At 41.5% G+C, this 25394-nt stretch overlaps 1 protein-coding gene across 1 annotated transcript in view; it reads left to right on the forward strand.

Moving 5' to 3' along the window:
- The window catches only part of LAMA1 (laminin subunit alpha 1), a 245818-nt gene extending 220917 nt beyond the window's left edge, over positions 1–24901 (forward strand). Inside the window, exons 56-63 of the mRNA XM_068237202.1 lie at positions 2148–2337; positions 3727–3842; positions 6663–6852; positions 9877–10035; positions 15111–15264; positions 18387–18520; positions 20125–20347; positions 23368–24901. Coding sequence (XP_068093303.1) covers positions 2148–2337; positions 3727–3842; positions 6663–6852; positions 9877–10035; positions 15111–15264; positions 18387–18520; positions 20125–20347; positions 23368–23528 — 1327 coding nt within the window. The 3' untranslated portion in view covers positions 23529–24901. The remainder of the gene's footprint in view (positions 1–2147; positions 2338–3726; positions 3843–6662; positions 6853–9876; positions 10036–15110; positions 15265–18386; positions 18521–20124; positions 20348–23367) is intronic.
- The last annotated feature ends 493 nt before the right edge of the window (positions 24902–25394 follow it).

Genomic DNA, 25394 nt, shown 5'->3' on the forward strand with positions numbered 1-25394 from the left:
AATTGTCTCACATTGTAGCTGAAATGTTATGTTTTTACATTTATAAATACAATGTTATTGTTCACTAACAATGTAAACATGCACTCTGCCTATCATAATGTGCTTTTCAGACATATCTATGTTCAGATTACTATGCAATGTCAATGTATTTGCCTAACCCTAACCTATTGTCAGACGAGCTCTCACTCCAACAATGCCCAACCCTAACCAATTTCCTGACCTTAAGCAGTGCCTAACCCTAAACCCCCCTCCCATGGATGCCTAACTTTAACTGATCCCCTGCTCACCGCAAACCGCTGGCGGTTTTTAAAATTGCTTAGCACATGATTTGCTATGGCAGTGTTCTCATTGCCATGATCGCAGGCGTTTTGCGATAATTGCAAACGCATTACTTGCAGCGTTTTGGTGGCGATCCTTGAGCGATCGTGATTAGCATGTGTAGAACCGCTAATCGGGATCGCTCCCAAAACACTACAGTGTCCAGTGATTTTTTTCCACGTTAATCGTGGATAAATCTATCCTGCAAAAACCGCTAGCAGTAATCGCTAGCGTTTTGTAGTTCTAGATGGGAACGGGGCCTCACTGACCCCCTAATGGATGTCTAACCCTAACCGACCCCCTGCCGTAAAATCCCTCTCGGACCTCCCAACAGATGCCTAACCCCCTTCCCCCACAGATGCCTAACTAACTGACCCGCCCCCCGCCCCAATGGATGCCTAACCTTAAAGAGAACCTGAACTGAAAATAAAAGTCAAAATAGCCATACACAGGTCATACTTACCTCCCGTGTAGTCTACTTCTCAATCTCTTCCTCCTCTCCTGCATCCCATTTGTCCACTGTAATCAATAGAATTCTCCGTCCTCCATTTAAAAAATGGCCATTACCTCATAAGAGCTTCCCGGTCAGCACACTGTTAAACTGTAACATCACCAACTTGAGCACATAGGGAAACCTAGACATTACCTTGCACATTCAGTTGTAACTGACAGCAACTGGAGGATTTCAGTTCTGACAAAATCTTGTCAGAACTGGAAGGGATCACTGTAAGAAGAAAATGGTGAGCCTCTGAGAGGAACTGATGGTGAGGCTAGTATGTAATATTCATTTGCAGCTGCATCATGTGTTTATTTTAAATAATTTTACTCGCTTCAGGTTCCCTTTAACTGCTTCCTGGCAAATTACCACTTACAAACACTAATCGGGGCTAATAACATGGGCACCTATGGCTGCGCCCTAACTACTGTAGAGCAGGCAAGTCAAACCGGTCCTACGAGGGCCGAGATCCTCACACATTTTTGACACAGCTCAAATGAATTGATGGGTCTGAATCAGGAAAGGTGTGGTCCATCAGGTAGAACACATTACTCTTTCTCAGTCCATCCTAAACACTGGCATGGATCTGGCCCTCCAGGCCTGGAGTTCAACACATGTACTGTAGAGCCTCTGGTGTTTAAATTACTTGATTCGGCTGTGCATAGCAGTTTAAACGAATGACAAAATATTGTCATTCCATTTATCTCAGAAGCAGCAAGTTTGCTTCTAGTCAACAGGTTGTCTTTTTGCTGTGTTTTTTTTTTTTTTTTTGTCTATGCTACAAAATGCAAGACGCTAAGAGAAACATGCAATTTGCTATGCTGCTTTTGCTGATTTTCGCCATGCAATGTCATGTACTGTTTTCTGCCTTTTAGTTCATTTTACTGATTTTAGCATGTGTATTTGCATTTTCCTGTGCATTTATTCACAGTTTTTGATATTCTCTAAGCTGTCGGCCTGTTAAGCTCTCTGACTGGTTTTCTGGAAATTAAACTTTTGTGTTCTAATACCTAAATAATAGCTCCAGGGACAATAGAATGTGCAGATACTATATGGCTGAAATTGCTTGTAACTGTTGACACAGCAGAGCAGGTTAAGTAGGTTCCTATTGAAGCTCCAATACTGCACCATTACCAGAACAGAACAGGCTGTTATAAGCTACCCTTTAAATATAATTATAAGGTTGGAAATGTGTTTAAAGAAATAGCTGATGAAGCCCAGGGGATAAGTGTATGCGATGAGTCATGAAATTATTTGAACTGACCATGAAGTAAACCTGAACAATACTGCTCACTTGCCTAAAATTGGTAACTCACGTGTTTTTAATAATTAGGCAGATGGATTTTACCACTGTTATAAAGTATGAAAACATTCAAATGGATAGCTGCATGCTGACAGAGAAGCCTCAGCCCATTGTTAGCCCTGAGGAACAAGACGCACAGCCGACAACCTCGCCAACAGGACCTGTCACAGAGCGGAGATCAGCTCTGACCACGCCCCTACAGAGGTCTCCTAGCACTACGGTAAGCAGTGCAGTGTGTTTTACACAGGTAAAGCTTCACAGGATCAATTTCACTCAGTTCACTGAAAGATATGTTTGCTTTAAAGATCATATGATAATCCGTAGAATAGACAGTCCATAGCCCTATTAAACAAAAGCTAAGCGATACTGACAAATATTTGTTCAAGTATTTCTATGTAAAATCACTAGTCAAAATGAAACTGGATTACCTCTGCAATAACAAATAATGCTAGTTTTCCTGTAAGTCACCATACAAACAGCAGAAGGGCCCCATCTTAAAGCGGGATTGTCAGCCATATCAAATCAAATTCCATTTACCCACTGCTCTGTGTTTATTATGCAGTCTACAACCTGACCCTACATTGCAAGCATTCCAATATAATCATAAATGTGTCTACTGTAATACATCTTATCTCAGTCAGCCTGGCTCTATTTGTTAAATTGCTGATGAGAGGGAAACTTGTTATCCCCCTCCCACTCACTGATTGACTGTGGGCAGTTCAGTGTGACTCAAGGTTGAGAAGGGAGAAACACCTCACACCTCTGCAAAAACTGTTGAAGTATGATCTACAGTATGCTGTGCTCACATGTGTTTACAAAGCAAGCTAGATATGACAGTGCAGTTTCTAGGAAGAAGAAAGAGTAAGGGAGGAAATTTATATGAGGTTTGGCTTCAGTCAGAGGCAGTAAAGATGGAAAATGTATAAATCAGTTTTTTTTCTTTATTTACTATATAAGATTAACTGAAATCAAAACATGGACAGTGCAATGTCATTTAAGTAGAACACATATTTATCTACTTATATATGTGTTGCTTTTTTTCCTGGGATAGTATGGCTGTCCCTACTGCTAAATGGAGGCTAGTTAGAGAGGCCTAGACGTTTTCCAAGAGCTGCACTCGCTATGATTTGTACCAGGTATTACCAGCAGGTGGTGCTGCAATAACTATTTGTTTCTCTGGATCTTCTGGAGCCAGAGGAGAAAGTTACAATGTATTCATTTTATAACAAAGAAGATTTTCAGGAAATCTCATTTACAAACTAATTACATTATTCTTTCCTTTCCCTTTTCAACTCTTCTGGTGAGTGAAGAAAAACAAACACATAATCCAGCAGATATCAGATGCTTACAAGAGAGTATGCAGTAGTAATATACAGATCTGTGCTGTTTATAGCTGTCTTAAGTATGTTTGTATGGTTTGTCTTGTCTTACGGTTATCATAATTACAGAGTCAGACTCTCAGGTTACAAGTGTATTGTGGCAGTAGCATGGATACTGTGAAGCTAATATCAGATAACAATGTGTAGGTAACAGAATACATAAAGTACGTAAAGTAAATGATATCAGTCACAGTATTTTTATTGTACAATGTGTTTTATTGTTTTTGCAGGCTGCTGAATGTACACAGGAAATACTGCCTGGTCACATAGCGAATGCTGTGCAGTTTGGTCTCACCACAGGAAGTCACATGATCTTAAAGTTTGACCAGTCTTCTGTTAGAAAGAGGTAAGATCAGCAGGTCATAACAGTGAAGACAGTGTAACGCTATGCCCAGCATTAATGGATTTCTTTGTCTACAATGAATGTCAAACTATACTGAGAGTATTATGGATACACATTTAGGTCAGAAACCCTCAGGACCTGTTTAAGGCAGGCTTTAGAATCGTTGGTGATTCCAAAATGGTCAGACTAATGAAATTAGGGTGATTCCACAAGAGCGATTGCAATTTCACCAAATTTCAATTGTGGTGCCTGCAGTACACTTGGAATGTTTGATCTTCAACACAATCTACAGGATTGCTGCAAAATTGCTTTTCAGTTGCTGCACAAAGAGACTTTGCAGCAATTTCACAACCAAGAACCACATTTGCGGTACAAATTGCTAGCATTACATTCATACACACTTTAAAATCGCCAGAAATCACACTGGAAAAACTGTTAAAACCACTACCAGAAGCATTTAGCGATTGCTTTTTGGGATTTCTAGTGGGCCTCAGCCCTTACTATCATTCCTGTGCTGAGTAATTATATAATTTCCTGATTATGGATGATTCAAATGATTTAAATCAGCATTTCTATTGTGGTCCACAAACATGTTCTCTGTGGTTCCTAGCTTCTTAATGAAAGAATGAAAACAGCGGAATAAAAGTAGGAAAATGGAGGTGGTTGATCACAAAAGACCCAGTGTCACCTATCACTTACCTTCACTACTCTAGAGACGTCTTGCATGCTGCATGTCATCACCTGATATGCAGGATGGAGATGAGAGACAGTGGGCAATCGCACCAAAAAGGAGGACCCAGTGCTAGAGAATGTAATATGCTTTTATTCCACCAGGGCTAGTTTTAGCTAAAATGGGGCCCCAGGGCAAAAGTAATCTGGGGCCCCAACACTAATACCCACCACCACAACACCCCCCCCCCCCTCCCACGGCTGCCGCTGGCCAGCCTCCCCCCTCCCTCACTAGCTGCCCCCCTGCAGTGTAATAAAGGCAGTGGGAGACACACACACTCAACTCCCGAATGAGGCAGGCAGTGCAACTCCCATCTGTCTCCTCTGTAGTGCTTGTCCTTCACTTCCTGCTTCTCCGTTCAGGCACTAGAGCCCAAACGGATTAGCAGGAAGTGCAAGACAATCACTGCAGGGGAGACAGACGGGAGCTGCACCGCCTGGATCGTTTGGAAAGTGGGGGGGATCTCGCCAGGGCAGCTGCGGGGGAGCACGCAGGGGTATCTGGCAGCCCAGCAGCCAAATGATTTGAGGCAAAGGTGGACATTTGGGGCCCATATGGATGCAGGGGCCCTGGGGCAGTTGCCCCCTTTGCTTCTATGGAAGTGCCGACTCTGTATTCCACCCCTACTGCTGTGCTCTGCAAGAGGAAGAGAAGGGGGACTCATGTTGGCTTTTCTTGGTAGAATGGAAGAGCATGGTAGGAGCTTTTAAAGAGAGGATTGTAGTAGGCAGAATCGCATGGTGGCAGCATTTCTTATGGGCTATTGTGTCTTAAAGGGGAACTGTAGAGAGAGGTATATGGAGGCTGCCATGTTTATTTACTTTCAAGCAATACCAGTTGCCTGGCAGCCCTGCTGATCCTCTGCCTCTAATACTATTAGCCATAGCCCCTGAACAAGCATGCAGCAGATCAGGTGTTTCAGACTATAAAGTCAGATCTGACAAGACTAGCTGCATGCTTGTTTCTGGTGTTATTCCGATACTACTGCAGAGAAATAGACCAGCAGGGCTGCCAGGCAACTGGTATTGATTAAAAGGAAATAAATATGTCCGCCTCCGTATACCTCTTACTTCAGTTCCCCTTTAAAGTGAACCTGAAGTGAAAATAAACTTATGAGATAATGGTGTGTGTAGTATGGATGATAAATAGAATTAGTGTAAAAAACAGTATAGAAAACAGTCAACTGCAGTTTAGAATCCGCATTATGCTTTTAAAGCTGAAAAAGATACAGAAATAATAACCCTTTAAACTTTATTGCATTCAAACTTTAGTATCTCCCTTCTTCCTGACAGATATATGCCTTTTAACTTCTCTTTACTTTGCAGGAAACCAGGCAAAGCTGTCAACATGCTCTTTTGCATAGAAAACAACTCAAGTTTTTTTTGTTTTTTTTAACTCTTGCTGTACTGAAAAACAGAAAGGGGTTTCAAATAATTTCGTACTGGGACTAGTACTATATATGCATATGTTGATCTCATTATGTTGCATGCCACTTCAGGTACACTTTAATGTCCACACTTGTTACAGGGGGTGGTCATAGTGGCAAGGCAGTTATAGGTGTGTGTATGTGTGGAGGTTAGTTAATTCCCAAAACTGATTTCTTTCATATGTATATCTTAAAAGTTGGTTTGGCTTTCATTGTCATAGCTTTATCTGATTTATATGTCCAGCTATAGCCTGTACGATTTTCCATATATCCATATATCTGGGTGTCCCCAGCAGTCAGCACAAAGCTGGGCCAGTCAGGGTATAATGTGTGTAATGGCCCTTAGATATATATGTTCCACTGAGCCAGAGCCCACTCACGTCTGCTGGATTTGGATTTACCTTTTAACCTGCTGTTCTGGGTTTAACTAAATGCATATTTATCTACTGGCAATTGCATCCCTGTTTAGCAGGTTACATTTTATAATCAATCCTGTCTGCTTTGTAATGTATCCACTCAGCTCAGCCTGAAATCACTCTGCCTATGAATACTCTGCTCTGAGCAACTGCTATTTATCTTAATAATTAAGAACAGACTTTGAGTAAATGACAGTTTAAGTGCAAGTGTGTTTCACAAGTCAGAGGTAATTGTGCCATTTCTCTTGTAGACTGTCTGTCCAGCTGTCCCTGAGGACCTATGCTACCAGTGGCCTCATCTACTACATGGCTCACCAAAACCAGATGGACTATGCAGCACTACAGCTCCACAATGGGAGACTTCACTTCTTATTCGATATGGGAAAAGGAAGGACAGAGACCATCCACACAGCTGTCATCAATGATGGCAAATGGCACACTGTATGTAACACTTTCTGTAGCTGAAGGACTAAAAGCTTCAAATAGGAATTGTTTTTACACTAACTAGACATGGGATACATTAGTGTACAATACCAAAATGTGTAAATGTAGTGAAATAATTCCTGTGTCACCTCTGTACCCCATGTCCTCCTTTGCCCCTCTTGTCACCTCCTCTGTCCCCCTGTGTCTTCTTCTGTCCCCCTGTGCCCTCCAGTTTCCTCTGTCATCCTGTGCTTGTCCTCTTGTATCTTTTCTGTCCCCTATGTCTCCTCTGTCCCGCTGTGTCATTCCCCCCCCCCCCCCAACCTCCTACTTGGTGATCTACTTGCCAATCCAAGCAAGCGATGCTGCAGAAGTTGCCGCCGAGGGGAGGGATGGAGCAGAGCAGATGCAGTAATTGGATCCTGCTGCTCCAAGTGCACATGACGGCAGTGTCAGGGGATCTGATGACAGCCGACTGCTGTAGCATAGCCTTATGGGGGGATGCCGGTCCGTATAGTATTATTCAGACCATAAGATGCACTGACTTTTTCCTATAACCTAGGAGTCTAAACTAGAGCTTTAATTGAATATTTTTAATCAGCCCTGTATTGTGCAAGTTAGAATGATTCACTGATTTGAAATCTGTGCACCACCGTGTAATGTTGTTTTACAGAGAGATAAATTACACACTGATGGTACAGTATATGAACCATTGGAATGCAGTTGCAGTATGTGTTTTAGTTATCACACTACCTATCATTGGTTAAAGTGTTTATTGTAATGCAAACAGACATCAGATATTAGAGTGTGAATAGTGATAGAGCAGAAAATCGTGCACTAATCCAAATTTCTATTGTGCAGTACTGCTTTGTACTTTGAGGCCTCTTTATAAAGATGCCCCACAATTCAATGCAGGTATGATTTTAAAGCATGTTTAAAACATGCCGGTTGTCAGATAGACACTGCCTGCATGCCTGCAGGTCCCCTCTGTCTTTTAGACCAGTTGTTTCCACAAACATAATTGTTTGCATCAGCATTCCTTTTTTTTTGGCAATGCAGGAAGGAGGGAGAGGTGTAGCTGAAAGATAGGGAGATGATCTCAGCTGTCCCTTGGCTAAGTGGGAAACAATAAGAACTGGACAATGCGTTCTAAACCATCTTGAACTTGAGATAACCTTATGTCTACTAAAACTCAAACACCAAGGTTCCATTTCTTATAAATGATCACAATCAATTGAAAAATGTTACTGTGTTTCTAGCATTACCCTATTTAAACAGTCACTACTATAGTGTCAGCTTCACACTATAGTTAATTCTAGAGTAACCTCATACTGTGCATAAGTGTATAGTAGGCATCCAAAAAGGATACAAAATAAATCAAAAATAAAATGAAGATTAGGCAGACTTACCGTACTCTATATATATTCAAAATCACTAGAAGTTTAAAAAACAACCAGAACGTTTCATTCAGAACCTAAACAGTGGGCTGCATGAGTTGTGCTCACACCCTCAGGTAAAGGCCCATTCACACTTGAAGGTTGCAAAACAGTAGCGCTTAGCACTAGCGTTTTGCGTGGGTGATTTTACCGCCATTCTCGCGGTAAAATCACTGTACACTCTCTCGCGATTCCCGACGATCGTGAACATCGGTATAACCACTTTATCGTGATTGCTCCAGACTTGCAGGAAAATGCTGCGGGCAACATATTTTGCGATTGCCGTTAATCCTGAAACGCCTACGATCAGCGGCAATTGTGGCAGTGAGATCACTGCCATATAGTTACAATTGCACTAGCACTTTAAAAATGACAAGCGCTTCAGCGCTTAGCGGGCATCACCCGCTAATCTCCCTAGTGTGAATGGGCCCTCATTGTTCTTCTAACTAGCATTACTTGACTTGACTGAGGCCACCCATGAAACACAGTGTTCTGGTGACTCAATTGCTAGTGTTTTTGATCACATAGGACAGAATTTCCCATGTAATTCTCATTTTTGTATTTTAATTTATTTTATCCATGGTGCATCCCAATTAATTCTAGTCATGTGACCCAAGTTTCTTGCAGTAATATGTAATTTTTAATACTTTTAGCCTTAGACCCAGAACAAGCATATGTGCATCAGGTGTTTCCTACATTGGCAGAACTGACAAGATTAGCTACATGCTTGTTTCTGGTGCAATTCAGACACTACTGCATTCAAATAGACCAGCAGGGCTGCCAGGCTACTAGTATTTTTAAAAATAAAATAAATATGGCAGCCTCCACATCACTCTCACCTCGGGTTCACTGTACTGGGTGTCTGTTCACTGCAAGCAGGGGAATCTACATCAGATGGAGACCATACAGTATATATATGGAAAGTGGGCTATAAGCAAGTCCTTACATCCTTTAAGTTATAAACTATGAACATGATTAAATCCTTTTTTATTTAAGCGAGGTTGTCATCTCTGCTAAGAAGCATTTTCAGTTCTACGCAACTGAATATGAGTGAACCTGTTCCGCTTTATTGCACTCAAGTACAGTAGAACGAAGTTTGATTATTCACCAGAATACAGCTGGGAATTGCATGTAACTTCTGCAATCAAACCCAATTTAGTATTACGTTCAGCTCTTTCTTCTGCTCACTTTATTTCACCACTTAGTTGTGGTCCTGAATGAGTAGATCAGCAGCAATAGCTCTCATAAAGTAACTGGTTTGTATAAAGAAAAAGGAAACATCAACACCATGTTAAATGTGAAATAAAGAAAGAACATCACATTGCTGAAGGGCGAATTGACAGATTGTTTTCCTTTGGGTGTGTAACTCGCCTTCAGTTGGAAACTTCATTTACTTTGAATAAAATCCAGCCTGCAGATACTTTGTGCTGAAGCCACAGAATGCTGTACAGAATGTAAGGCCTTGTATATCAGTAGGTCTGACGCAGATCTGTTGTCCATAGAAATTAGCTTTATTCTCCAGTATAGTGTAGAGCAATACATATGTAAATAATGATGTTATATGAATGTAACATAATGTAATCACTTACATTGTTGTTTTGTGCAGATTTCCACAGAATACATTAAAAGAAAAAGTACCATTACTGTGGATGGCCAGGAGTCGGCTTCCGCCAGCACCCCTGGCGACAGTAACACTCTGGATGTAGAAGGGAAGCTATACCTGGGTGGGCTGCCACCTGACTATACTGCTAAAAGCATAGGAAATGTAAGTGAGCCTCACATCAATACAATACTTGTTGTTCCTCCACCTCATTTATAACCAATATAGAAACTGTAATACTATGGATACATTCTGTCTTGCAGATTATTGCAAATGATTGGACACAGCCATAGGCACCCATGTTAATAGCTGTGATTAGAGGCCCACTACTTGTAGCTGTAGTTTTTATAGTGGACAGCCCCAGCGCCTATTTTATTGGGCACCTCCGGTGTCCACATTTCCACTTATGATGGCAGTTATTAATATGGGCACTGTTAGGGAGAGGCAATAAGGAAAAGGTCAGCACTGCAGGTATCTGGTTTATTGATATGGGGATGGTGCTTCAGCATATATTACAAGTATATGAGCTTGTGTGAAGACATGCAAAAAGAGGTGTACATACCAGTCCTGGTGGGCAGCAGTGGGGTGGTGGGCGCAGGACACTGGTAGCCTGATGGCTGTTTTGCACGAATAGTGCTTCTGCAGAGGCTCCGTAGAAGTGCTATTTGCACGAAACGGCCGTCAGGATACCAGTGTCCTGCACCCACCATCCCACTTCTGCCCACCAGGACCGGTATGTGCACCTCTTTTTGCATGTCTTCACACAAGCTCATATACTTGTAATATATGTTGAAGCACCATCCCCATATCAATAAACCAGTTACCTGCATTGCCAACCTTTTCCTTATTGCATCTCCCTCACATTGTATTTGAGTCTGTCAGTCAGAACAAACAGATTATAGACCCTATATGAGCCAACTAAGCCAGGTGGATGCTTCTTCATTTGTTCTGCAGTGCCAACCAGCGTTGTCTTTTCTGCCTATTAATATGGGCACCTGTGGTGATGCCCAGACTTTCACAGTGGCTATTTAGTGGCGACTTTGCTTGGATATCTGCAGCTATGTTATGGTGTGGTGGACAGTTAGGGTTAGGCATTGGTTGGAGGGGCAGTTAGGTTAGGCATTTTTCAGTGGGGATTGCAGGGTGGGGGATGAAGGTTAAGCATTGGTAGAGGGAGGGATGGCAGGCCAGTGTGAGAGTAGGTTAGGGTTAGGCATAATTATCAGCACATTTTGCAGTAAAGGCATCGGTTAGGTTTAGACGTATATAGTTGGAGGGCTTGTGTGAGGACAGGGAAAGATTAGATGTTAGTAAAATATTTGTACAAATTACTGATATTTTACTATTGGAAATAAGTAGTGGAATATTGGTAATTTTACCAATATTTTTCTAGCAGATTTCTCCGGTGCCCAAATTACTGGGGTGCCCTTTTTGAATGAATGAGACTATTGATGTTGTGGAGTATAGACACTGTTTATTGTGTTCTACCTTGTTTGTTGGGCTAAATTCAATAATTATCATCAATACAAAGGTTGTTGTAAAAGTATTGCAAAGCTCGTGTCTCCGCTGGAGATTGAGAATTAGGCTAGAAGCATTTATCACATACCTTGGTGGGAGACTCCACAGCAGATGTTCTTTTATAGCTCTTGACGTATCCTTGCACTCATCCATTTTCCCATTCAACTGTGGATTTGATTCATGTGCTAGAGATTGATTCTCTTAAAATGTCTGATCGCTCTACCTTCAACCAAGAATTAGTCAGCAAATTTGTTCTTCTGCCGGTTGGACAGGACACAAGATATAGGTTGATTGAGGGCAAAGCAGGAGTGATAGTAGCTCAATAGCCAAACATGTAAATGCTCTCTGAATCGATTTTGAACAGAGAGGAATCAATCTTTTTGCCACATCTATAAATGTATGGTCAGACTTAGTCTGGACACCCCTGGATATGACCCCAGGATCAGCCCACAACTGGGGTCCAGGCAAAAGCGCTGGATAGGAGAATGGTATATTGATGTCATGGTATACAGAAGAAGTCCAGAAGAATGGGAAAGCAAGATAAAGCTAGCTGGGGTCAAATAGCATCATTGGGTATCCAGATCACCAAGTAGGAGCAGTCAGGACATGCTGAAGCCAGCAACAGATGGGCAAGCAAGTCAATGGGCAGAAACAGCAACCTGGTGCAGGTACACAACAGGCAGACAGAGTGGTGTGCAGCACCAAGGGGTTTATTCACTAAACTGCGGTAAGCAGAATAATGCATGTGAAGTCTTACCGCACCATGAGTAGAGCGCAATGTTTTGAATGTAATGTATTATATTATGCGCGGCTTGTGCAGTAAGACTTTGCACACATTATTCCGCTTACTGCAGTTTAGTGACTACAGCCCCAAGTCACCAGACATAAAGCAAGCCAAAAGATGGTACAGTAAGCAATAAATAGGCAACAAACAAGAGTCAAGGCCAGAGTCCAAGGTGCAAGTTGAGTCCCACTAAAATAAAGGATCAAGTCAATAGTCACAGGTTGCAGACAAAAGATTAAATACTATGCATTATGATTTTAATTCAATTTAAGTAATTCAGATAGGATCAGGAAGCAGTACATAAATATAACAGTAGTATCACTTATAGAACTCAGTTCATTCATTCATCCTCATAATACATGTGCCCCATGGCTAACCATTTATCCCTGACAGTCTGGCCGAAAAACAAACAAACAATTAACCAGACATCCCCTTTTGCTAAAATATCAGTTTTGGGTATGTTCAGCCTTTAGCACTGCTTTGTACAATTCTTAATTCTGGTATCTAATTCTAAAATAAATTCCAGCAGTTCATGCTTAGCAGCCTAAGCCATATCCCATGCTTAGCTAGAGCCGCACACACCAAGCTCTGTCCCAAGACGTATTAATGCATTGGCTTTCTGCCTGTCATCTGCTGTATCTTTATGTATGCACAACTCCCCTGTCAATACTATTGAATCACACATGCCATAATTTAAAGAGACTCTGTAACAATTTTCTGCCTTATTTCTTCTGTCCTATAAGTTTCTATACCTGTTCTAATGTGGTCTGTCTTACTGCAGCCTTCCCTAGTTGCACAGTGGCTGTATTATCTGTTATATAATCAAATCTTCATCAGCTTTGTCGGCTCAGGCAGGAATGTGCTGCTCTGCTGTGATAGGTAGAAGTTATACACACCCTCTCCACATCCCCTCCAGGCTCTGTATGAATCACAGACTGAACTTCTTTCAGCCTATCACATGCTGGTTAGCAGCCATGTTTTTTGTTTGTAAACACTGCCTAAAACTGGCAATTACAAGCCAGGATTGCAGCAGGGAGTGGCAGAACCAGCAAAGAGGGGCCCAGGAGAACATAATGAATAGAATGGTATGCTTTTTATTGTAAGACTTTTAGAGTACAGATTCTCTTTAAAGTGAAATTCCTGTTATGTTTGAGAAAAAATGACAACAGTTCTGTCAGGTTGCTGACCCGGTTTTTCATGCATAAGAAATGCAACCTTTATTCCAAAAGTTACAAAAGCTACTATACTGTTCAGCTATTTATTGATATGTGCTTATCAGTTCATTCTACAGAACTACTCAAGACGAATTCCTGGAAAAGCATGCAACTGATGTAGATAGGCCTACTGACTTGTGGGTCTCTGATGGGCTCTTTGTGAAGTGAGACTTGACCATGTAGTTGTGATTGGCCAATCAGACTCTTACAAATCAATCACATTAGGGTGTTGGAAAAGTAGCAATGTAGAAAGAAGAACCTCAGAGGATAGCCATTCTAAGAATAGTCAGTCTGTAGATATTATCATGACTGGGAAGAAGAAATTTAATCATGTGTTATAGGTTGCCAATGATTGGGCAACCACTTTTTAGGAAGGCTGTTTCTTCTTAATTAAGTACAGTAGCTGAAAAACATGTATAAAAACTGACCACGTCTTATGCCATAAAATCCAGGTTTTATTGGTTAGCCCCCGTTCTGCCATTGCAGTTTGCTGCCCTTGCAAGGATTGCAAAGATATTGTGTCGTCTGTGGGTGGGAGGAGCCTGATATTGTTGCCTGAGAGGTATTCTGCTTCTACTGAGCAAGCCTATCTCAGAGAGGGAGAAGTGAAGAGAGAAGTAGTGCAGTGCCAGCCACAGTATGCTGCATTCCAGAGCTGCCACAAGGCTTCCCTGCTGCTTTAAAGGATACGGCCTAGTTCACACATAAATCTGAACATTTCCGGTCCAGTTCAATACTGTCCTGTGAGTTTTGCATCAGTTTTCTATCAGTTTCACCTGAGTGGACTGGAAATGTACACCTTTTATGTGCGAACTCAGCCATCAAAACACATACAAAACTGATACAAAACGGACAGCACAGGACCGGATCGGAAACGTACAGATTTATGTGTGAACACAACCATAGAAACACATGCAAAACTGATGCCAACTGTCAAAACTGACAGGACAGCACTGGACACTTTTTTACGTGTGAACCAAGCCTACCTGTAGCTACTCACATGTGCTCAATACGGAGCCATCTTCAAAAGTACTCGGGAGACCCGAGTAGTTCTGAAGCCTTCCAAGGAGACCCAAAGACACAGCTGGTGATGTTGCATTAGGTATAAAAAAGTCATAGTAAGTGTAATTTTGGCTGTTTTTATCTTTAGAATTTACAGCGGAGGTCCACTTTAATAAGTCTTTCTCCTCACTCTTCCTGGCCTTCAAGATTAATTTCCTTGCTGCCCTTATGGAATAATCCTATCTCAGCTAAATCATCTAGCAATATGCAGAGATTTTTACCACCACAGTACTTTTTTTTTTTTTTTTTGCTTTTTTTTTTTTTTCATATACCGGTAACTTATTGAAGAAGTAAGAATATTTCCAGTTCTCATATCAATTCCAATAAAACATATCATCATATTCTCTTCTTCGCTTTTCAAAATTGCAAAGTATAAAACAAACAAAACCCCTAAAGAACCCCCATCCTCTACTCTCCCCAATCTTCACTATAACTCAGAAAGAAATCTAAATTCGTCATTATTAGGATTCCTTCCTTAGATCCCCTCCACCAATTACACTCCAAAGTACTACATCTCTCAAAAAAAAAATTATTTCTAATTTCAGGGAGCTCCTTCCACTACATCTCCGCCATATCTCCATACTCCTTAGTATCCTGAAATTATTTTGCTATTATGTAGACATTTCAGAACATGCTTTGATTATATTGATGTTTGTGTTCAGATAACGCACAGTATCCCAGCATGCATCAGCAACGTTACCATTAACAGCAAGCAACTGAACAGAGAAGGGGCTCTTTCCATCCACGGTGTGAATAAATGTTACAGCTTAGTGCAAGAAGGGACCTACTTTGATGGGACCGGATTTGCTGCTTTAGGTAATTTCCACTGATTTTTCTGTTTCAATAATGTGTATTAGTCTTTTCAGTATTGTACAGTACTGTATATCCAATTGTCACTATCATCGCTAATGTACTATTGTTGAGATTTGCTATAAATCTATTTTCTTTTATAGCAGAGAAGAAAAGCAGGTCCGGCACCAGTCGTCAATGCTTCAGTGAGATTTTATTCCAATGGGTACAGTAAGGTTACATGGAGGTACAAAAAGGACGGCCTGACAGCTGTTTCGCAGGTCCCCCTGCTTCTGACTGTCCTTTTTGTACCTCCATGTAACCTTACTGTACCCATAGGAATAAAATCTCACTGAAGCATTGACGACTGGTGCCGGACCTGCTTTTCTTCTCAGCTACAATTGTGATACTCTCACCAGGTAGAGAGCACAGTCGGCTCGGTAACCTAATTCCAATTGCCTTTTCAGTACATATCGAGTGTCAGTCAACTGCATCTCCCTTTGTCCTAAATCTATTTTCTTATATCAATATTTGCTGCACACACAATATGTAGGAATTTGGGGTCATTTTTTGGTAAAACAGTATGCACATATGTAAAGCCTAATTTCAGAAACATTTTCATGTTATAATACAATTATTTCAAACTACCGTATATACTCGCCTATAAGTCGAGAAATTTAGGTCTGATCTACTTTTGTGAAGTAGGGGGGGGGGGGGGGGGGCGACTTATACTCGCATCAGACCTAAATTTATGACTTGTAGCCGAGTATCAAGTGTCCCCTGTACTCTCCATTTGCTCCATTTTGCCACCCTAGGGCAAAGATTGTGTGTCCCTGCTTTAGACAGATGCCTGGGTCACCATAATGCAACTCCCATCCCCCCCCCCCCCCCCCCTTGCAAGCTGCAGAATGGACTGACCCCCGCTCTGTCAGCACGTGATGCTAAACAGCCGGCGGGGGTTGGAGCCGCTCAAAATCCCCTTTTGTACCTGGCACCTCGTTACTGCTCTAACCCCCCCCCCCCCCCCGCAGGCTGCTCGTAAATCCTCCGTTCTGGCCACAAATCACTGTCCTTGCTGGCTGTCCCTGGTGCGTGCAGCTTCCCTTCACTACACAGACTTGGCTGCCCTGCATAGTGACGTATGAGGAAGTGGAGGAGGGGATCAGAGCGATGGGACACGCTGGATGGGAGCTGAAGCCAGCGTGTTCCAATGATTTGTTTATGGAAGTTATCAGTGGTGACTGGAAGCATCCATACTGGGGAATTCCCCCACAGCCTCTGGACTGGAGCGGACTTCACTCACCCTGCAATTAACTAGGTAGCTAGCATCTGAATGTACAGTAAAAAGGCCAGACTGGTAAAGTTGGCAGAGATGTTTACACAGCCCTGAGCACTGAGGCTGGAAACTGTTTGTTTGTTTTCTTTATTGTTTCTTTGAGGGCCCTTTTCCACCTGCAATCGCTAGCGTTCACGCTGAACGCTAGCGATTGCTGAATCGCAAAACCGGCGATTCCCCCGACGTTTGCGGCCGCGATTTTGCTATGCTATGCACTGCATAGCAAAATCGCGGCAATTATCGCTCCGCCGCGCGTTCGCGTTCCCCGCAAAAACGAATCGCGGTAGTGGAAATGACCTACCGCGATTCCCATGTTAAAAAGCAAACCGTAGCGATTGTAAAATCGCTAGCGGTTTGCGGTTTTGCGATTCAGCATCGCAAACGCCGCTAGTGGAAAAGGGCCCTGAAGTTCAGTACTGGTCTTATCTTACCTGGCAGCCCCTGTAAAGTGTGCTGGTGCTTATCATTGTTTACCACATGATCTGCATGTTTGTTTCCAACACTGTGCTGCTTTTAATGTTGTGCATTAACACATTAACAGCAGCACAGTGTGGGGAAGATGCATGGAGATCATGCTTGCTTGCTCCAGGTATCTTGTCTCATACATGCCCACTGTTAACCTTATTTATCATTTATTATACTGACAGAAGGTTTGGACTTGACCACAACTTTTCTGGGTAGACTTATAATTGAGAAATTAAAAAATGCTGGCTTAAGAGGGTCAAATATTGGGGTCGGCTTAAATACGAGGTCAACTTGTATCCGAGTATATACGGTAATAATAAAAAGTGTTGTTTATGCAGTAAATTGGTCCAGCAGGTATTTTTCATTGCGGGCAGCACGGTGGCGTAGTGGTTAGCTCTCTCGCCTTGCAGCGCTGGGTCCCTAGTTTGAATCCCAACCAGGGCACTACCTGCGAAGAGTTTGTATGTACTCTCCGTGTCTGCGTGGGTTTCCTCTGGGCACTCCGGTTTCCTCCCACACTCCAAAAACATACGGGTAAGTTAATTGGCTCCCCCTAAAATTGGCCCTAGACTACAGTACTTACACTACATAATATATAGACATATGGCAATGGTAGGGATTAGATTGTGAGCTCCTGTGAGGGACAGTTAGTGACAACTATATATATATATATATATATATATATATATATATATATATATATATACACTGTACAGAGCTGCGTAATATGTCGGCGCTATATAAATAATAATAATTGCTATTTTATTAAAAAAAAAAAACTTAACATAAAAACCTAACATTTTTATTAAAAAAAGTTTTATGCATCATTTATATAATCGATATTCAAGTGTGTTTATTCTGATGTATTTTTTTTCTCAAAAGTAATGAAGAGGTGATTAATTGCAGAGGAATATAGGGAAGCTTTTTGTATTTATATATTTGTATGTATTTGCATAGGTTTCCTCTGGGGATTTCAGGTTAATTAGTTTGCCCCCAGAATTGTCCCTGGACTATGGTAGGGTTATTAGATTGTGAGCCCCGCTGAACCATAGTTAAACCCCTTTCATGCAGACAGCTGGACTGCAATCTTGCTGAAACATCAGCTGCCAATCTGTCAGGAAACAGGTACTATGTAGATACAGATTATTATGTAGCCAAATATCAGTTAGATCCTGAGAATTGTATTCAGGCACATAGTGCCATAAACTAATTTGGCATTTTTCATTAGACAAAAGGAAAACAAAATAGGAAAAATGAAACATCAATACTTCAAATATAAAATATACAGTATGATATTTACCAGTAGTTGCACTATTGATGTTATAATCAGATTTTTATGTTTTTTTAGTACAAGAAGGCTATAAAGTTCGATCAGATGTGAACATATCTCTTGAATTCCGCACTACTGCCACAAGCGGTGTCCTCCTTGGAATCAGTAGTGCTAAAGTAGATGCCATCGGCCTGGAAATTGTCAGTGGCAGAGTAAGTACAGTCAGGGGAAGCCCTACCATGAAGCTGAATGAATTACGTGACTAAGGGCAGCAGACTGTTGGGGGCAGCATCAGCATTGCACACTCAGCTGATCTTTTTCAGTTTCCCCACTCTTCTCTGCTGCTTCTCCTGACTCACAGAGCACAGAGCTTGCCTGAGTGTCCTGGCACGCCCCTTAGTTACATATGCTTTGCTAGCCTCCTCTCCATGTGCCATTCTGCCCTCCGGTCTTCCTGCTGTGCAAGTAAACTGCAGCTTATTGCTGTGCATGTATGACTGAGGAAAGCATGTGGTGTGAAATTGCTCTATCTATCTATCTATCTATCATCTATCTATCTATCTATAGGGGCGCATCCTCACAAGTTTGTTTCAGGCATCAAAAAGTCCAGAACCTGCCCCGAGTACAGTAAATGTGTAAACATGGTGGAAAACAGCCCCATACAGTGAGTTGTAATGACCTGGGAATATGAAAGAGAACGCTTTCTAGAATTAGCACAAAACAAGCAATTTCATGGCAGCAATATGCTCGGAGCTGGATGGGAAGTCACTGTACTCAGCTGTGAGACTGGGGGTGTGAATGGCATGACAAGAATAGCTCACACGGTGCAGGGATTTTCCACCGTATATAGACTGTAGGTGGAAAAACCACATACACAGCTGTGTTATAAAATTACACTACAAACCTTGTCATGCTGAAACTATTGTCATGTATGCTTCTCTAAATGATGACACATTTTCTGTTGCCTTACAGTTGCCCATTTTTTTCTTTGTTCTTTTTTTTTTTATATATATATAAATGTTCTGCTACCACTCTGTGGGAAAATATTGAAGCCTGGGCCAGGTGTTGGGAATTGAAAGGTTTGTACATGAGTAGTTGTTTGATAGCATTCTGTGCATTCTGTAATCAGGATAGGGAACACAGTTGGATATTTACTTCTGTAGGGAGAAGCTTCTAGATGATTCAGAGGCTTCCATGATGTCCATGACCCCTGCCGGTCAGGACCTTTTTCCTCTTTGCGGCCATGCTTTCCTCCTCTGTATACACTGCACAGGCACATGGGCAGCTGCCACTCGTGCAGGTCTAGTGCAACATAAAAGGGGTGAAGGAAAACTGGTGAAGCCTGTGGACTATTCAGGAGCTTCACCCTACTGAGGTAAGTATCTAACTTTTCTCCCTATCCTGATTACAGGATGCACGAGACTGCTATTCTACAACTACTCATACAACAATTTGTTTTCTCAGTTTCACTGTGTGAAGCAGTTGTTCCCTCAGACAAGCCCAATGGTTTTATACTAAGTTTTATACTAAATACATTTATTACCAGTATATGTTTCTGTACATTTTTATAATACTGCACAAGGGGTCGGCACCTTGTGCAATGGCAGACAGCAATGATTCTGATTGCTCCCCAATAATGTCCTCTTGTGAGAGACCAGTTGCTGCCTCGTCTACCTTCTCATTGTTGGCAATATGTTTTTATAACATTTCTATTCTGTAAGTAATGAAATCTATAACTTATCAGACTTGTAAGACATCAGCACGGGTATAAAATGGAAACGCTCTTAAGCCACTGTTTTCTTTAAATCATTTGTAGGTTTTCTTTCATGTAAATAATGGGGCTGGTAGAATAACAGCTGTTTACAAGCCAGAAGATCCAAACTCACTATGTGACGGCAAATGGCACCAAGTTCAGGCCAACAAGATTAAGCACAAGATAGTTCTGACAGTGGACGGAAACACAGCACAGACTGAGAGTGCTCACGTCCAGTCCACCTCTGCAGACACTAATAATCCCGTCTATGTTGGTGGCTATCCAGGTACGTAGCAATATTTTTGAACTATGTATTTTTTATTGGGCGTTAAAAGGGTCTGTAGAAAATGTAAAGTCTGCAGGTGAAGTGGACCCATTGCGGGTCTCACTGATCTTATTGCTAGTAGTATCACTTTGAAGTACTACAGCACACCAAAGAAATCAATATAATTTTTAGGCAAACGGTGTGCACAGAATACTAACAACTGGCAGATATCAAATGACGTATCTCATTCAAATATCCAATGAAAAATAACATAATTAGACAGACTGCTCCCTATCCCCAACTAACGATATGCAGCGTGACCCCAAACAACATTATATAGATTTCCTCCAAATATAAGGCAGGGCTCCCCAGTCTTTCCAAATATTAAGTAGAGTAAATCTAAATATTAAGCACTGTGCCTCCCAATGTTAGGCTAAGAGCATCTCCAAATATTAGGCAGAGATTTCCCAGATACTAAGTAGACTTCTCCCAAATATTAAGCAGTGAGGATTATGATATAGTTCAATTAGGTCCTGACTATAGAGAAACTGTCACTTGCATACCTGATGTTTAACGCTTTCAGGCAGAAAAAGAAGAAAAGGAAATCATCCAAGCTATTTGTGTGCTTGGCACTGTGCATACAAATGTCTATACACAGTAGGTTGGTGCTTTAAAAAATATAAGAAATTCATAAACTATAGAATTTCTGTGCGTCTCATGCCCAAATTTATAGAAATGACTTCACTATTTTGAAATAGCCTGAGCCCAGCTGCTCCTTCTAGCTGCCTGTATATGGATGGAATGTGGAATTTGAGGCAGCCACATGGAAGAAAGTATGAGTCACTAATGACAGTGTAGTCCTTGGTGTTTTCAGCCAGACGTCATCATCTGCATAGCAGCCAATAGCTGAAGTGCAGGGTCAGCCTTGAGAAAGGCGGCTCACTGCATTTATGGCTGCCAGTGATAATATGCTATATTTACTGGTATACTGGCGTGGCAGCTCTGTGCCAGTCTCTGGAAGTTATGTTGCTCTGCAAGAACCAGTAACGTCGAGATATATACACTGCTTATTTTCCTGTAGCTGCTGCCATTACGTACCAATAATGTCCAGCCTCTGCTTTGGTCATATTTATAGCGTGGCTTGTTGAAAATTGTTCAATAAAAGGGAACGCACAGTAAGAAAAATATGAAGCCTTAAATAAAGATGTCAGCCTTCATATTCTTAACACTTCCGTTTTCCTTTAAGGCCCTGCTTGCTCTTGACATGCTTTGATTTGATTTTTGAAGCACTTGCAGTTTGCCAATTGTAAAGACACCTTTTTTTAATAATGTGGCGCTCTGTTCCCACTAGTGTGATGGGATTTTTGTGAAGGTGCATTTTTGAGTTTCTGCAACTTCCAATGTAATTGCGATTCAGCACAATTAAATGGGAATTTGCAGTTTCACCAACAATCTCAGCAAACAAACAGGAAAAACGCATTCATTTCACATTTGTGCTTTGCCTCTTGTAGTGGAAACCGTCTCACGGTCATGGATTCATGCCTCCACAATGAGAATTTTCCTTGCTGTCAATTAGCAGAAAATGCGTCTGATTTATCAAGGCGTCCCCATCTGGGATGGTTAATGAGATACAAATAATAAAAGAAATTCAATTTCACCCGAGGTGAAACTGAAACAGAATATTAATTGGTCACTGGCTGCAACAGTGGGCATTAACTGACTGCCTCTGGCGCCAACACTCCATGCTCATCTACGTCCTCCTGATACTTCCTCCTTCCCTTCCTGATATTTCCTCCTGTCTGTGAAGTGGGTAGATTTGGATGGATGCAGCACAATAGTGCTAGAGGCAGTGACTAAGGTGAGGTATCCTCTACTGCCACTCTCTGCGCTAACTACTGCTTTTACCCTTCATCGTTAACAAATAATTCTGATTTGTGCCATAGGCAGCATGGAATTATCACAATTCAAATTTATGGGGAGTTTATTTGAGTGACAATTTGAAGCTGCATGTAAGTTTTTATTGAACCTTACCTCGAGTCCAGCCAAGTTTTACTAAATTACTTAAAACTTGTCTTGTGGTTCGAGTTTGCCATCCTTACCTGGGTCAGATCACAGTAAGAGTTGATAAAAGGATTGCGGATTTGTGATTTTTGAAACTTCCCTTTACGATGAATAGATTAAAATGGTATAATATATTATGAAGTTACATAGTGACACAGCAGGGGTGTCAAACTCAAATACAAAGTGGGCCAAAATTGAACAATGGGACCAAGTTGCAGGCCAACCTCAATGTCTACTGGCCACCTTCCTCCCTTATAAAGTTCTCTGGTGTCTAATGGCTCCTCTCCAACCTCTATACAATTGCCCTGTGTCTAGTGGTCCTCCCTCCTCTATATCGTTCCCTGGTGTCTAGTGGTCCTTGCACCTCCCTTATACAGTTCCCTGTTGTTTAGTGGCCCCCACCCTCTCCCATACAGCTGCCTAGTGTTTAGAGCTTTCTCCCTACCTCCCCCATATGGCTTCCTTGGTGTTCACCTCCTATATAGCTTCCCTGGTGGTCTAGAGTGGGCCAAACATAATACAAAGTGGGTAAACCACTTGGGGACCAAATTTAATGGCTTTAACATGTATGCATTAGAGAAAATATATATTGACTTTGACTTGCTATCGTAGCCGGTTCACTCCACAAGTGACTAATCCTGTCATCCTGTAACTCTTTACTCAGCATCTGAAGTGAAGAATCTCCTGCTTACAATGTAATCATGTTACAAATGGCTTCAAAGTTCACTTTACCTTTACTTTCTATATTTACAATTATGTAATCACACACTTTATATTAGCTATAAAAACTAATGCAGATGACTCAGTGGTGGCTAGCAAAGGACCATGGGAAAATAATTTTAACTAGGATGATGATAAACTGCCCATCCCAGCCACACACTGTAGATACTTATAATCTTGCTATGACAACAGTTAGTACAAAAGACTCAAAGTCAAACATTTACAATGAGATCTTTATGTTGTTCTTTTGTCTTATGTAGCTGGCGTGAAGCAGAACTGCCTGACCAGACAGACTTCATTCCGAGGCTGCATAAGGAACCTGAAACTGGTGAAGGGCACCCAGACGGAGGCCATTGACTTCAGCAAAGCGTTTGAGATCCGCGGAGTCTTCCCTCATTCCTGTCCAGGCTCAGAACTCTAGACAAAAGGCATATTGTCTGCTTTTTACTCCCTTATATACACAAAGGGTATATTTATCAAGCAAGCGATCAGAGATCATTTGAGTACATGCTATGTCAGGTTTTCAGAGACTTTACTTTAGGCAGAATGATGAAGCAATCGCATGATATAGCATAGTACTACGTGATCTTATCTCATGAGGTTTCATGGTTATCAGTGTCAACTGTGTGCTATGAAGCCATGCCAGGAATGTCTCCACTGTACCGTATTTCCAGCTCAGGAACAATGTTATTCATTCAATGTTACACATGAAAAGACTATAAAACCACAAATACCTCCAGTAGTCTATTAATAGAATTAATACAACTTGATTATGCATTTGTTCAAGTATTCACTGCTGCATGGTTTTAGCACTGACCATCCAGAAGAAAAGAGATGCTCAATGTTAATAATTCTGGTCTGCATTAAGTTTGCAGTACATTTGCCCGCAAAATGGAACTATTACCATCTCATTAGCTACTTCTGTCGAAGCAGCATGAGCATTAGTCTAGTTTAGTGGACTTGGCAGAAAACCACCTAGGGAACAGTTCTCCAATCAGAGCACCCTCTACAGCACAAAGCATTCTGATTGGCCGAATAGTGGGGGCGTAGCTTACTACAATGTATCTGAAACCTAAAAGTTTGAGAGGGTGCTGTCCACCCAATCACATTAGGGTTATTTCCCTATGAGGTTTCCTGCTGGGTCCCCTAAACCAGACTAACGCCAAAGCCTGAAATGTTGTCTACGTAGCTTTATGGTTTCAGCTTCTAATAAGTTCAGGCACATCCAACTGATATGTGAATTGGTTTGTCCGTCTTTGGGTATAATCAGGAATTGGCGGATCTTCGCTTTAGAGTGTAGGCTGCTGGGAAAAATACATGCATGGTGACACCAAGACATCAATGACGGTTACTAGATCCTCTGTTGTGATCTATAGCTCCTAGGAGACAAATATATGGTTACCTACCACAGTTGGAAGTTAGCAATAGGAGTTGTGCATTCCCCTCTTTTGTTTACTAGCCAGTGGGAAACACACAAATATGTTGACCCACAATCAACATTGAAAGATATGAGTGGGGGCTACTGGATCCTCGTTATTGATCATGAGCTCCTAGGAGACAAATAAGTGGCGGCTCATGGCAGTTGTTCAGAAGATGTTAATAGAGGTTCTCAGATTCTCCTCGTTTGATTGTTAGCACCTGAAAAATACATGTAGGGACCCACGGCAGTTGTTGGAAGATAATGATTCTGATTACTTGAACATGTTTGACTCCTTTCTTCAGTGTTTAATCATTTTACAAACTCTCAGAACTGTTCTTTAATTAAAATAAACATACTCGTTTGTTTTTACATAACTGTGTGACGTCTTTTTCTAATTGATAATGTCAGGAAAGAAAATTACTGCATTGGGACCAACTAGAATTAGAATTTAAAGAGTACAAATGTGGTTCGTTAGATGACATTTATTGCGATGAGTATATTAACATTTTACTGCCATACACTAATCTGTGAACTACATATATATACATACCGCATTTTCAGACTACGAGATACACCCAACTTTAGAGGACAAAAATTGGAAAAGAAAATTACTAAACCTGGGTTTGTCTATGGTGCAGGGGCATCTTAAGGACCCCTCCCCCCCAAATGTCTCTATCTATGCTGCCCAGCTACATTACACTAGCTGTGTTGCTGCAGCTTTGCATGATTTCGGGCGATTGGGCAGCCAAGGTGCTGCATTGATCTCTAGCCAAATTGGAATATTATGAATGAATCTGCAAGATAACGATGACAAACACCGATTAATGTGTGGGTACCTCTAGTGACAAGACTGTATACTCTGTAAAG

The sequence above is a fragment of the Hyperolius riggenbachi genome, chromosome 5 (genome assembly GCF_040937935.1).
Source record: "Hyperolius riggenbachi isolate aHypRig1 chromosome 5, aHypRig1.pri, whole genome shotgun sequence".
Lineage (NCBI taxonomy): Eukaryota > Metazoa > Chordata > Amphibia > Anura > Hyperoliidae > Hyperolius > Hyperolius riggenbachi.